The 15,806-nt window shown below is 32.6% G+C and overlaps 3 protein-coding genes across 3 annotated transcripts; all 3 read right to left on the bottom strand.

Moving 5' to 3' along the window:
• Positions 1-977: 977 nt before the first annotated feature.
• On the bottom strand, positions 978-2,957 carry LOC145051830 (putative mannan endo-1,4-beta-mannosidase 9). Its single transcript, XM_078999653.1, has 5 exons — positions 2,716-2,957; positions 2,322-2,519; positions 2,084-2,206; positions 1,701-1,903; positions 978-1,489 (listed from the first exon to the last, which is right to left on the bottom strand). Exons 1-5 carry the CDS (start codon positions 2,926-2,928, stop codon positions 1,093-1,095), a joined length of 1,134 nt encoding a protein of 377 aa, XP_078855779.1. The 5' UTR covers positions 2,929-2,957; the 3' UTR covers positions 978-1,092.
• A 3,280-nt stretch (positions 2,958-6,237) lies between these two features.
• On the bottom strand, positions 6,238-8,176 carry LOC145050801 (mannan endo-1,4-beta-mannosidase 4-like). The gene is made up of 5 exons (XM_078998995.1): positions 7,862-8,176; positions 7,467-7,664; positions 7,169-7,351; positions 6,846-7,048; positions 6,238-6,634 (listed from the first exon to the last, which is right to left on the bottom strand). Exons 1-5 carry the CDS (start codon positions 8,174-8,176, stop codon positions 6,238-6,240), a joined length of 1,296 nt encoding a protein of 431 aa, XP_078855121.1.
• Positions 8,177-11,384: 3,208 nt separating this feature from the next.
• LOC145050802 (putative mannan endo-1,4-beta-mannosidase 9) lies at positions 11,385-13,221 on the bottom strand. The gene is made up of 5 exons (XM_078998996.1): positions 13,009-13,221; positions 12,614-12,811; positions 12,376-12,498; positions 11,993-12,195; positions 11,385-11,781 (listed from the first exon to the last, which is right to left on the bottom strand). Exons 1-5 carry the CDS (start codon positions 13,219-13,221, stop codon positions 11,385-11,387), a joined length of 1,134 nt encoding a protein of 377 aa, XP_078855122.1.
• Positions 13,222-15,806: the final 2,585 nt, after the last annotated feature.

The raw sequence follows: 15,806 nt of genomic DNA on the forward strand, positions 1-15,806 counted from the left end.
AACATGAATTAGTATTCTACAAATTATATTGAAATAGGTTTAGTGGCATATTAACAAGATGTTTTTTTTTTGGTTTAAATCACTTGGAAAAAGTCATCCAATAGCTTTATACATTCCCCCTGTCTCTCACACACAGACACACACATACATATACACACACACATTTCGGTCGGTATTAAGTAATGGTTTGTTTAAGTATCACAACTCCCACAAACATAATTTTAATTCAAAATCAAGATCTAAAGGCATAATAATCATTGGTATATCATGACTTATATCCTTTGTCAAGCAATATTAATAGGATAAGTATGCATTTCATGCAGAAAGGTCTAATTATTTTGAGATTTTTTTTGATAAAGTCCTAAATCTTTTTTTTTGAATAGAATAAACCTGATCGTTTAACATTTTGCCCAAATTAAGTAAAAAGTTTTTTTAATTGGGAAAGACAGATTATATGATTTTCCCAAAATAACGAGACTTTTTTGTTAAAAAAAAAGATTTATGAATTTATCAAAAAAAAATTCCAAAATAATGAGACTTTTTAGTATAAAACTCGGGAAAATATTTGTTCATTTAAGTATCACCACCCCAAAGGCACAAGTGTAATACAAAATTTAGGTCAAAAATCTTGATATTTAATGATATATCATGACCTATATCCCATATCAACTAATATTAATATTCCTCTCGTCGATGATCTGCGATCAAAAAGTGGTTTGAATACATATAAAAGGATTCACATATGTTGACGTGACTTGTGTGTTTGATAGACAAAATATTTATGACATTAAGAAAAGATAGACAAAAGCTAAGAAAACACATAAAAATACCTTACATATATTACCATATTTAGATAAAAAGGAAATGCATCAATTTTCCCACTTCGTCCAACAATACTGAGTTGAAGTTACCCGCGGTACAACATTACTAATAGGGTGGAACTATTTTGTTTCATGCAAAATGGTTGCTAGCTCTATCTTTATTTTCATTTCACTATTTAAACTTCACATTTTCTAAAGGTAAGTAACGCGGCAGAGAGAAATATCATTTTATCTCGAAAGGGATAATTATTTGTTCAGGAACCCAACATAATTATTTTTCAACAGCAACGGGAGAGAACTGTAGGTTGGTTGAAGAGTCGAGTGATGAAATTCTTTGAGACTGTATGGCAATTATTGCAGCAGTGGAGGGGTTTTGGTCAAAGAAAACTTGGTACCCGTCACCCCAGTTATCCATTCCTTCCGCCATGACTTGCCAAAAAGTTGTACCTGAACACGACCCCCGGTTTCTTGCACTTTCATAGGCCGTGTTGAATATCCCACCAAAGTACTCATCCCTTGCTTCTACGGTGTAACCTGAAGACCAAGAGGACTTGCCAAATTCTGCAATCAGTAAAGGTTTTCTCAAGATGGAATCACAATCCTCAATATGTGCATTAATCCATTTTTCAACAAATTTAGCTCGAGCTTCATCGCTAGCTCCCGGAACCCTAAGTCAAAAATCGAAATACCCACATATGTTATTCAATAAAATTAAATAACATAAAAGATTGTTTTAGTTATAAATAAGAAACATGCATTTCATGAAACATTTTTAGGATGCTAACTACGTTCGGGTGTTGGCTAGCGTGACATGCAAAGTATATATACGAACAAAAGCATTGTGATGGAGTTTATATGTCGGTATAGACTCGATCATACCATTGGTCGGGATACAGATGGATTGTAGCAAAATCCACATTGTTGACGCCGTTGTTTGTAATGAAGTCGGTCCCTACTTCATAGCCCGGATTGTTTTGCTTCTTTTCAGGCATTGATTCCCCATAAAACCCTTCAAGTCCGATTTCGAGAAGATGGTTCTTATCAATGGACTTTATTTCAGCTGCCATTTCTACTATCCATTCCTGCACAAAGAAGAGATACCGATGGTTATAGGTTATGCACCATATAGTTTCATAAAAAACCAGTTTCCTCTATGTACTCCTATCATTTGAAAGTAAAAGATTTCCTTCTTTCTAGATAATTGATTCGGGCATTTTCTCATATGAACAACTTAACTGTGAGAAAACAGAGAAAACAAGAACCTGTAGAAATTTCCCTGATAGATCAGACTGGCAGCGGGGTTCGTTCATTAGCTCCCATGCAAAGATGGTGGAATCATCCTTGTAGTCAACCCCGGTGATTGAGTTGCGTCTCGTAAGAATGGTCTGTAGCAAAACAGTATTTGCAACATGCTCAAATTTTTTGACAAAATGCACATACAGCTGTTGTAGAAAATTTTTGTGATATAATGGAAACATTGTTTCCCAAACATATATATACCTTCAAATGATTCTTATAATATCCTTTAACTACAACGTTAGTAAAGAAATCATCATCACTATTCAAGTATTGTCCCCCATGATCCCTTGCCCACTGAACATATTGTTTTTTACCTCCAAAATCATCCCAGTTATTAACCAAGCTGAGAATCAAGTGAATCCCATACTTTTTCGCTTCTGATATCACAAAATCCAATCCCTGGAATGAAAATGTGTGGATGGTTATCACAAGTAACATAAAACAGAGGTGTTAAAGTGTTTGTGATCTTGATTATTACTAACTTTTATTTCAATATGTCCGTGTCGATTTGTCGTATGGTTGATAAGATATTACTTTTTAATGTTTACAGATCATGTTGAATAAAAATAGAGGCTAAAATAATAGATAAAGTTACCTTAAACATGTCCTCATTGTAAAAACCGGGAGAGGTTTGCAGGGGTTTGTTGCCACCATCAATAAAAGCCCAAATCCTAACCAGGTTCATTCCTATCTTGGAAGATTCTTGAAATGCATCTGTGACCTTCACCCTTGTAGATGGATCAGAAGCCATACACATTAACCAGTAGGCGTTAAAGCCATTAAAATACAACGGCTTTCCATTAACCATGAAATGATGTGTCCTTGTCTCCACAAAACTATCATTAATGGTTGACAGGTGGCATTTACCCTTGCAATCTCCTTTTAGAACTGCATTTCCTTTTCCTGGCATGGTTAACAAATCGCTAATCTTTAATAGTGGATATATGAAATAGGAAAGTTAGTAACCAATGTTTAGAGTAATGGATGGAAAGTAGTGTGTTTTCTCTTGTCTGCTTAGCTCGTCGAGAATTTATATCGCATGTCTTGTTACCAATCTAGTTGGAAGTGGGGACATCATCATATTTATTCTGTAACTTAACGATACATATGCATCATCATTCATAAGGAATGACAAGCGACTTTGCGATGCCCATGCACGGTGCCATACTTTTGGTTGTAAGACACACAAACATTTGTTACTCCAAATGAAAAAGCAAAAGAAAAAATGATACTGCTTTTTCAAATACTGTTGCAGGTATTTTATGTTTGGATACTAGATCCTTGTGCATAATCTGCCATTAAAAGATTAGCTTTTAGTCGAGTTCCAAACATAAAAAATATGTTGACCAAACGAATTGTATTTAGAGATTCGAAGATGGTACTAGATTCTTTTCAAATACTATAATATTTTGTTCCTCCATACATTAGAGACCACATGTGCTTGAAAAATAAATATATAAAAATAAAAAACAAAAAGCCCAAAATAAACGCACAAGTCGTTGCTTGTGCATGAAAAACTAGGTACATTTTAATTATTTATTTATTTATTTCTCCACTCTTCCAAACCATTTTGTCGTTTTTTCGGGTTCCTTTTTTCATACGTTGAAATCTAGGATGTGACTTTCTTACGTTAACGCATCACCATTCATGGGGTATTTGGTTTCCTTATTTGACTTTTTAACGTCATATAGCAAATATATATTAAATTTTATGTTGAATTTTCCTGTTGATAGTTTTTATCACGTGTATTCTCCAAATGGAATTTGTATCAAAGTAGATGTTATGTATGTTGCACACATCACTTTTGCATGTGAATTTATATTGATGATGTCATGTTTTGTTTTCATGTAGTTAATGTAATAACAAGTGGTTGAGTAGCATGACATATAGCAAGTGGATGTATTGTAATCTAAACATAACTCGCTTTGCTTGTGTACGAGGTGTTCTCTGTTATAATAAAACATCCGATAGATGTTTGGGGTTCCAAAACCTATCATAATAGGCAATGTAACTGCTTAGAAGGAAATTCGATAGATCTTAAACCAATACTTTTAGAAGACTAGTGAGGAAACACTCCCTTATCATTTTTTATGTGTTCGTGCATCGATACTAAGTAGTGTATGATTACTCATTAATTAAAGTTTATTCAGACTACACTTGTACACATTACATATATTATAAATCTTTGGTGATAAATGCTAGATGTTTATAAAAATGACCCTCACCTTATATTAATTAATTTAATCGATATTAATGTTAATTATAAAGAAAATTATGAAAATTATAAATATAAAATTAAACAAACAATTGTTAGGTTTAAGACTGCATGCCTAAGATAAACATTGCACCAAAATGTCTACCCAATATTGATAAAGTGTATTTCAAAGGTATGACTAAAAAGTTTACAGTCGCTTGAGGGCCTAAGGCTTACAATGCACCAAAATTTATTCCCAATATTGATAAAGGATATTTCAAAGGTACGACTAAACCTTAAGTTTATAGTTGCTGATATAACCTTGCGATCGAAAATAAAGCAGGAATTTTTGAACTCCAGTTAATTTGAGTTCCCTATTATATAATCTTGTAGGCAAATGAGAAATAATCAGTTTAGTTCTTCTACGAGCCCAGTTGTATTAATCAATGATTTTACTTATTATATTGAGAAACAACCTCATAATTGGAAAGGTTTCATGAAAAATGATCATCATAATTCTGAGTTTGCTGACATAAATATTCATATTATAGATTACAATAAAAGTAACATTTCTGCCAAGACCCTAATATATGTGTATTAATAATGATTTATGTATTTGTTTAAAAAAATTGGATTTTAGATTACCAAAAAATAACATTTGCGCCAAGACACCAACATATTTGTTAATTACTCCTTAAGACTATATTTTCTTCACCAGCATACGTAACTTAATCATTTATCTTCTTTATTAGGAGTTTGATGTCAAAAATAACTTAAATAGTTTTGAATTGATCTTCTTTTGTTTGTTACAACATAGGTAATATTGGTTAAAACATGAATTAGTATTCTACAAATTATATTGAAATAGGTTTAGTGGCATATTAACAAGATGTTTTTTTTTTGGTTTAAATCACTTGGAAAAAGTCATCCAATAGCTTTATACATTCCCCCTGTCTCTCACACACAGACACACACATACATATACACACACACATTTCGGTCGGTATTAAGTAATGGTTTGTTTAAGTATCACAACTCCCACAAACATAATTTTAATTCAAAATCAAGATCTAAAGGCATAATAATCATTGGTATATCATGACTTATATCCTTTGTCAAGCAATATTAATAGGATAAGTATGCATTTCATGCAGAAAGGTCTAATTATTTTGAGATTTTTTTTGATAAAGTCCTAAATCTTTTTTTTTGAATAGAATAAACCTGATCGTTTAACATTTTGCCCAAATTAAGTAAAAAGTTTTTTTAATTGGGAAAGACAGATTATATGATTTTCCCAAAATAACGAGACTTTTTTGTTAAAAAAAAAGATTTATGAATTTATCAAAAAAAAATTCCAAAATAATGAGACTTTTTAGTATAAAACTCGGGAAAATATTTGTTCATTTAAGTATCACCACCCCAAAGGCACAAGTGTAATACAAAATTTAGGTCAAAAATCTTGATATTTAATGATATATCATGACCTATATCCCATATCAACTAATATTAATATTCCTCTCGTCGATGATCTGCGATCAAAAAGTGGTTTGAATACATATAAAAGGATTCACATATGTTGACGTGACTTGTGTGTTTGATAGACAAAATATTTATGACATTAAGAAAAGATAGACAAAAGCTAAGAAAACACATAAAAATACCTTACATATATTACCATATTTAGATAAAAAGGAAATGCATCAATTTTCCCACTTCGTCCAACAATACTGAGTTGAAGTTACCCGCGGTACAACATTACTAATAGGGTGGAACTATTTTGTTTCATGCAAAATGGTTGCTAGCTCTATCTTTATTTTCATTTCACTATTTAAACTTCACATTTTCTAAAGGTAAGTAACGCGGCAGAGAGAAATATCATTTTATCTCGAAAGGGATAATTATTTGTTCAGGAACCCAACATAATTATTTTTCAACAGCAACGGGAGAGAACTGTAGGTTGGTTGAAGAGTCGAGTGATGAAATTCTTTGAGACTGTATGGCAATTATTGCAGCAGTGGAGGGGTTTTGGTCAAAGAAAACTTGGTACCCGTCACCCCAGTTATCCATTCCTTCCGCCATGACTTGCCAAAAAGTTGTACCTGAACACGACCCCCGGTTTCTTGCACTTTCATAGGCCGTGTTGAATATCCCACCAAAGTACTCATCCCTTGCTTCTACGGTGTAACCTGAAGACCAAGAGGACTTGCCAAATTCTGCAATCAGTAAAGGTTTTCTCAAGATGGAATCACAATCCTCAATATGTGCATTAATCCATTTTTCAACAAATTTAGCTCGAGCTTCATCGCTAGCTCCCGGAACCCTAAGTCAAAAATCGAAATACCCACATATGTTATTCAATAAAATTAAATAACATAAAAGATTGTTTTAGTTATAAATAAGAAACATGCATTTCATGAAACATTTTTAGGATGCTAACTACGTTCGGGTGTTGGCTAGCGTGACATGCAAAGTATATATACGAACAAAAGCATTGTGATGGAGTTTATATGTCGGTATAGACTCGATCATACCATTGGTCGGGATACAGATGGATTGTAGCAAAATCCACATTGTTGACGCCGTTGTTTGTAATGAAGTCGGTCCCTACTTCATAGCCCGGATTGTTTTGCTTCTTTTCAGGCATTGATTCCCCATAAAACCCTTCAAGTCCGATTTCGAGAAGATGGTTCTTATCAATGGACTTTATTTCAGCTGCCATTTCTACTATCCATTCCTGCACAAAGAAGAGATACCGATGGTTATAGGTTATGCACCATATAGTTTAATAAAAAACCAGTTTCCTCTATGTACTCCTATCATTTGAAAGTAAAAGATTTCCTTCTTTCTAGATAACTGATTCGGGCATTTTCTCATATGAACAACTTAACTGTGAGAAAACAGAGAAAACAAGAACCTGTAGAAATTTCCCTGATAGATCAGACTGGCAGCGGGGTTCGTTCATTAGCTCCCATGCAAAGATGGTGGAATCATCCTTGTAGTCAACCCCGGTGATTGAGTTGCGTCTCGTAAGAATGGTCTGTAGCAAAACAGTATTTGCAACATGCTCAAATTTTTTGACAAAATGCACATACAGCTGTTGTAGAAAATTTTTGTGATATAATGGAAACATTGTTTCCCAAACATATATATACCTTCAAATGATTCTTATAATATCCTTTAACTACAACGTTAGTAAAGAAATCATCATCACTATTCAAGTATTGTCCCCCATGATCCCTTGCCCACTGAACATATTGTTTTTTACCTCCAAAATCATCCCAGTTATTAACCAAGCTGAGAATCAAGTGAATCCCATACTTTTTCGCTTCTGATATCACAAAATCCAATCCCTGGAATGAAAATGTGTGGATGGTTATCACAAGTAACATAAAACAGAGGTGTTAAAGTGTTTGTGATCTTGATTATTACTAACTTTTATTTCAATATGTCCGTGTCGATTTGTCGTATGGTTGATAAGATATTACTTTTTAATGTTTACAGATCATGTTGAATAAAAAATAGAGGCTAAAATAATAGATAAAGTTACCTTAAACATGTCCTCATTGTAAAAACCGGGAGAGGTTTGCAGGGGTTTGTTGCCACCATCACTAAAAGCCCATGTCCTAACCAGGTTCATTCCTATCTTGGAAGATTCTTGAAATGCATCTGTGACCTTCACCCTTGTAGATGGATCAGAAGCCATACACATTAACCAGTAGGCGTTAAAGCCATTAAAATACAACGGCTTTCCATTAACCATGAAATGATGTGTCCTTGTCTCCACAAAACTATCATTAATGGTTGACAGGTGGCATTTACCCTTGCAATCTCCTTTTAGAACTGCATTTCCTTTTCCTGGCATGGTTAACAAATCGCTAATCTTTAATAGTGGATATATGAAATAGGAAAGTTAGTAACCAATGTTTAGAGTAATGGATGGAAAGTAGTGTGTTTTCTCTTGTCTGCTTAGCTCGTCGAGAATTTATATCGCATGTCTTGTTACCAATCTAGTTGGAAGTGGGGACATCATCATATTTATTCTGTAACTTAACGATACATATGCATCATCATTCATAAGGAATGACAAGCGACTTTGCGATGCCCATGCACGGTGCCATACTTTTGGTTGTAAGACACACAAACATTTGTTACTCCAAATGAAAAAGCAAAAGAAAAAATGATACTGCTTTTTCAAATACTGTTGCAGGTATGTTATGTTTGGATACTAGATCCTTGTGCATAATCTGCCATTAAAAGATTAGCTTTTAGTCGAGTTCCAAACATAAAAAATATGTTGACCAAACGAATTGTATTTAGAGATTCGAAGATGGTACTAGATTCTTTTCAAATACTATAATATTTTGTTCCTCCATACATTAGAGACCACATGTGCTTGAAAAATAAATATATAAAAATAAAAAACAAAAAGCCCAAAATAAACGCACAAGTCGTTGCTTGTGCATGAAAAACTAGGTACATTTTGATTATTTATTTATTTATTTCTCCACTCTTCCAAACCATTTTGTCGTTTTTTCGGGTTCCTTTTTTCATACGTTGAAATCTAGGATGTGACTTTCTTACGTTAACGCATCACCATTCATGGGGCATTTGGTTTCCTTATTTGACTTTTTAACGTCATATAGCAAATATATATTAAATTTTATGTTGAATTTTCCTGTTGATAGTTTTTATCACGTGTATTCTCCAAATGGAATTTGTATCAAAGTAGATGTTATGTATGTTGCACACATCACTTTTGCATGTGAATTTATATTGATGATGTCATGTTTTGTTTTCATGTAGTTAATGTAATAACAAGTGGTTGAGTAGCATGACATATAGCAAGTGGATGTATTGTAATCTAAACATAACTCGCTTTGCTTGTGTACGAGGTGTTCTCTGTTATAATAAAACATCCGATAGATGTTTGGGGTTCCAAAACCTATCATAATAGGCAATGTAACTGCTTAGAAGGAAATTCGATAGATCTTAAACCAATACTTTTAGAAGACTAGTGAGGAAACACTCCCTTATCATTTTTTATGTGTTCGTGCATCGATACTAAGTAGTGTATGATTACTCATTAATTAAAGTTTATTCAGACTACACTTGTACACATTACATATATTATAAATCTTTGGTGATAAATGCTAGATGTTTATAAAAATGACCCTCACCTTATATTAATTAATTTAATCGATATTAATGTTAATTATAAAGAAAATTATGAAAATTATAAATATAAAATTAAACAAACAATTGTTAGGTTTAAGACTGCATGCCTAAGATAAACATTGCACCAAAATGTCTACCCAATATTGATAAAGTGTATTTCAAAGGTATGACTAAAAAGTTTACAGTCGCTTGAGGGCCTAAGGCTTACAATGCACCAAAATTTATTCCCAGTATTGATAAAGGATATTTCAAAGGTACGACTAAACCTTAAGTTTATAGTTGCTGATATAACCTTGCGATCGAAAATAAAGCAGGAATTTTTGAACTCCAGTTAATTTGAGTTCCCTATTATATAATCTTGTAGGCAAATGAGAAATAATCAGTTTAGTTCTTCTACGAGCCCAGTTGTATTAATCAATGATTTTACTTATTATATTGAGAAAACAACCTCATAATTGGAAAGGTTTCATGAAAAATGATCATCATAATTCTGAGTTTGCTGACATAAATATTCATATTATAGATTACAATAAAAGTAACATTTCTGCCAAGACCCTAATATATGTGTATTAATAATGATTTATGTATTTGTTTAAAAAAATTGGATTTTAGATTACCAAAAAATAACATTTGCGCCAAGACACCAACATATTTGTTAATTACTCCTTAAGACTATATTTTCTTCACCAGCATACGTAACTTAATCATTTATCTTCTTTATTAGGAGTTTGATGTCAAAAATAACTTAAATAGTTTTGAATTGATCTTCTTTTGTTTGTTACAACATAGGTAATATTGGTTAAAACATGAATTAGTATTCTACAAATTATATTGAAATAGGTTTAGTGGCATATTAACAAGATGTTTTTTTTTTGGTTTAAATCACTTGGAAAAAGTCATCCAATAGCTTTATACATTCCCCCTGTCTCTCACACACAGACACACACATACATATACACACACACATTTCGGTCGGTATTAAGTAATGGTTTGTTTAAGTATCACAACTCCCACAAACATAATTTTAATTCAAAATCAAGATCTAAAGGCATAATAATCATTGGTATATCATGACTTATATCCTTTGTCAAGCAATATTAATAGGATAAGTATGCATTTCATGAAGAAAAGTCTAATTATTTTGAGATTTTTTTTGATAAAGTCCTAAATCTTTTTTTTTTGAATAGAATAAACCAGATCGTTTAACATTTTGCCCAAATTAAGGAAAAAGTTTTTTTAATTGGGAAAGACAGATTATATGATTTTCCCAAAATAACGAGACTTTTTTGTTAAAAAAAAGATTTATGAATTTATCAAAAAAAAATTCCAAAATAATGAGACTTTTTAGTATAAAACTCGGGAAAATATTTGTTCATTTAAGTATCACCACCCCAAAGGCACAAGTGTAATACAAAATTTAGGTCAAAAATCTTGATATTTAATGATATATCATGACCTATATCCCTTATCAACTAATATTAATATTCCTCTCGTCGATGATCTGCGATCAAAAAGTGGTTTGAATACATATAAAAGGATTTACATATGTTGACGTGACTTGTGTGTTTGATAGACAAAATATTTATAACATTAAGAAAAGATAGACAAAAGCTAAGAAAACACATAAAAATACCTTACATATATTACCATATTTAGATAAAAAGGAAATGCATCAATTTTCCCACTTCGTCTAACAATACTGAGTTGAAGTTACCCGCGGTACAACATTACTAATAGGGTGGAACTATTTTGTTTCATGCAAAATGGTTGCTAGCTCTATCTTTATTTTCATTTCACTATTTAAACTTCACATTTTCTAAAGGTAAGTAACGCGGCAGAGAGAAATATCATTTTATCTCGAAAGGGATAATTATTTGTTCAGGAACCCAACATAATTATTTTTCAACAGCAACGGGAGAGAACTGTAGGTTGGTTGAAGAGTCGAGTGATGAAATTCTTTGAGACTGTATGGCAATTATTGCAGCAGTGGAAGGGTTTTGGTCAAAGAAAACTTGGTACCCGTCACCCCAGTTATCCATTCCTTCCGCCATGACTTGCCAAAAAGTTGTACCTGAACACGACCCCCGGTTTCTTGCACTTTCATAGGCCGTGTTGAATATCCCACCAAAGTACTCATCCCTTGCTTCTACGGTGTAACCTGAAGACCAAGAGGACTTGCCAAATTCTGCAATCAGTAAAGGTTTTCTCAAGATGGAATCACAATCCTCAATATGTGCATTAATCCATTTTTCAACAAATTTAGCTCGAGCTTCATCGCTAGCTCCCGGAACCCTAAGTCAAAAATCGAAATACCCACATATGTTATTCAATAAAATTAAATAACATAAAAGATTGTTTTAGTTATAAATAAGAAACATGCATTTCATGAAACATTTTTAGGATGCTAACTACGTTCGGGTGTTGGCTAGCGTGACATGCAAAGTATATATACGAACAAAAGCATTGTGATGGAGTTTATATGTCGGTATAGACTCGATCATACCATTGGTCGGGATACAGATGGATTGTAGCAAAATCCACATTGTTGACGCCGTTGTTTGTAATGAAGTCGGTCCCTACTTCATAGCCCGGATTGTTTTGCTTCTTTTCAGGCATTGATTCCCCATAAAACCCTTCAAGTCCGATTTCGAGAAGATGGTTCTTATCAATGGACTTTATTTCAGCTGCCATTTCTACTATCCATTCCTGCACAAAGAAGAGATACCAATGGTTATAGGTTATGCACCATATAGTTTAATAAAAAACCAGTTTCCTCTATGTACTCCTATCATTTGAAAGTAAAAGATTTCCTTCTTTCTAGATAATTGATTCGGGCATTTTCTCATATGAACAACTTAACTGTGAGAAAACAGAGAAAACAAGAACCTGTAGAAATTTCCCTGATAGATCAGACTGGCAGCGGGGTTCGTTCATTAGCTCCCATGCAAAGATGGTGGAATCATCCTTGTAGTCAACCCCGGTGATTGAGTTGCGTCTCGTAAGAATGGTCTGTAGCAAAACAGTATTTGCAACATGCTCAAATTTTTTGACAAAATGCACATACAGCTGTTGTAGAAAATTTTTGTGATATAATGGAAACATTGTTTCCCAAACATATGTATACCTTCAAATGATTCTTATAATATCCTTTAACTACAACGTTAGTAAAGAAATCATCATCACTATTCAAGTATTGTCCCCCATGATCCCTTGCCCACTGAACATATTGTTTTTTACCTCCAAAATCATCCCAGTTATTAACCAAGCTGAGAATCAAGTGAATCCCATACTTTTTCGCTTCTGATATCACAAAATCCAATCCCTGGAATGAAAATGTGTGGATGGTTATCACAAGTAACATAAAACAGAGGTGTTAAAGTGTTTGTGATCTTGATTATTACTAACTTTTATTTCAATATGTCCGTGTCGATTTGTCGTATGGTTGATAAGATATTACTTTTTAATGTTTACAGATCATGTTGAATAAAAAATAGAGGCTAAAATAATAGATAAAGTTACCTTAAACATGTCCTCATTGTAAAAACCGGGAGAGGTTTGCAGGGGTTTGTTGCCACCATCACTAAAAGCCCATGTCCTAACCAGGTTCATTCCTATCTTGGAAGATTCTTGAAATGCATCTGTGACCTTCACCCTTGTAGATGGATCAGAAGCCATACACATTAACCAGTAGGCGTTAAAGCCATTAAAATACAACGGCTTTCCATTAACCATGAAATGATGTGTCCTTGTCTCCACAAAACTATCATTAATGGTTGACAGGTGGCATTTACCCTTGCAATCTCCTTTTAGAACTGCATTTCATTTTCCTGGCATGGTTAACAAATCGCTAATCTTTAATAGTGGATATATGAAATAGGAAAGTTAGTAACCAATGTTTAGAGTAATGGATGGAAAGTAGTGTGTTTTCTCTTGTCTGCTTAGCTCGTCGAGAATTTATATCGCATGTCTTGTTACCAATCTAGTTGGAAGTGGGGACATCATCATATTTATTATGTAACTTAACGATACATATGCATCATCATTCATAAGGAATGACAAGCGACTTTGCGATGCCCATGCACGGTGCCATACTTTTGGTTGTAAGACACACAAACATTTGTTACTCCAAATGAAAAAGCAAAAGAAAAAATGATACTGCTTTTTCAAATACTGTTGCAGGTATGTTATGTTTGGATACTAGATCCTTGTGCATAATCTGCCATTAAAAGATTAGCTTTTAGTCGAGTTCCAAACATAAAAAATATGTTGACCAAACGAATTGTATTTAGAGATTCGAAGATGGTACTAGATTCTTTTCAAATACTATAATATTTTGTTCCTCCATACATTAGAGACCACATGTGCTTGAAAAATAAATATATAAAAATAAAAAACAAAAAGCCCAAAATAAACGCACAAGTCGTTGCTTGTGCATGAAAAACTAGGTACATTTTGATTATTTATTTATTTATTTCTCCACTCTTCCAAACCATTTTGTCGTTTTTTCGGGTTCCTTTTTTCATACGTTGAAATCTAGGATGTGACTTTCTTACGTTAACGCATCACCATTCATGGGGCATTTGGTTTCCTTATTTGACTTTTTAACGTCATATAGCAAATATATATTAAATTTTATGTTGAATTTTCCTGTTGATAGTTTTTATCACGTGTATTCTCCAAATGGAATTTGTATCAAAGTAGATGTTATGTATGTTGCACACATCACTTTTGCATGTGAATTTATATTGATGATGTCATGTTTTGTTTTCATGTAGTTAATGTAATAACAAGTGGTTGAGTAGCATGACATATAGCAAGTGGATGTATTGTAATCTAAACATAACTCGCTTTGCTTGTGTACGAGGTGTTCTCTGTTATAATAAAACATCCGATAGATGTTTGGGGTTCCAAAACCTATCATAATAGGCAATGTAACTGCTTAGAAGGAAATTCGATAGATCTTAAACCAATACTTTTAGAAGACTAGTGAGGAAACACTCCCTTATCATTTTTTATGTGTTCGTGCATCGATACTAAGTAGTGTATGATTATTCATTAATTAAAGTTTATTCAGACTACACTTGTACACATTACATATATTATAAATCTTTGGTGATAAATGCTAGATGTTTATAAAAATGACCCTCACCTTATATTAATTAATTTAATCGATATTAATGTTAATTATAAAGAAAATTATGAAAATTATAAATATAAAATTAAACAAACAATTGTTAGGTTTAAGACTGCATGCCTAAGATAAACATTGCACCAAAATGTCTACCCAATATTGATAAAGTGTATTTCAAAGGTATGACTAAAAAGTTTACAGTCGCTTGAGGGCCTAAGGCTTACAATGCACCAAAATTTATTCCCAGTATTGATAAAGGATATTTCAAAGGTACGACTAAACCTTAAGTTTATAGTTGCTGATATAACCTTGCGATCGAAAATAAAGCAGGAATTTTTGAACTCCAGTTAATTTGAGTTCCCTATTATATAATCTTGTAGGCAAATGAGAAATAATCAGTTTAGTTCTTCTACGAGCCCAGTTGTATTAATCAATGATTTTACTTATTATATTGAGAAAACAACCTCATAATTGGAAAGGTTTCATGAAAAATGATCATCATAATTCTGAGTTTGCTGACATAAATATTCATATTATAGATTACAATAAAAGTAACATTTCTGCCAAGACCCTAATATATGTGTATTAATAATGATTTATGTATTTGTTTAAAAAAATTGGATTTTAGATTACCAAAAAATAACATTTGCGCCAAGACACCAACATATTTGTTAATTACTCCTTAAGACTATATTTTCTTCACCAGCATACGTAACTTAATCATTTATCTTCTTTATTAGGAGTTTGATGTCAAAAATAACTTAAATAGTTTTGAATTGATCTTCTTTTGTTTGTTACAACATAGGTAATATTGGTTAAAACATGAATTAGTATTCTACAAATTATATTGAAATAGGTTTAGTGGCATATTAACAAGATGTTTTTTTTTTTGGTTTAAATCACTTGGAAAAAGTCATCCAATAGCTTTATACATTCCCCCTGTCTCTCACACACAGACACACACATACATATACACACACACATTTCGGTCGGTATTAAGTAATGGTTTGTTTAAGTATCACAACTCCCACAAACATAATTTTAATTCAAAATCAAGATCTAAAGGCATAATAATCATTGGTATATCATGACTTATATCCTTTGTCAAGCAATATTAATAGGATAAGTATGCATTTCATGCAGAAAGGTCTAATTATTTTGAGATTTTTTTTGATAAAGTCCTAAA

The sequence above is a fragment of the Lactuca serriola genome, chromosome 5 (assembly GCF_051521515.1).
Source record: "Lactuca serriola cultivar US96UC23 chromosome 5, Lser_US96UC23_V15, whole genome shotgun sequence".
Lineage (NCBI taxonomy): Eukaryota > Viridiplantae > Streptophyta > Magnoliopsida > Asterales > Asteraceae > Lactuca > Lactuca serriola.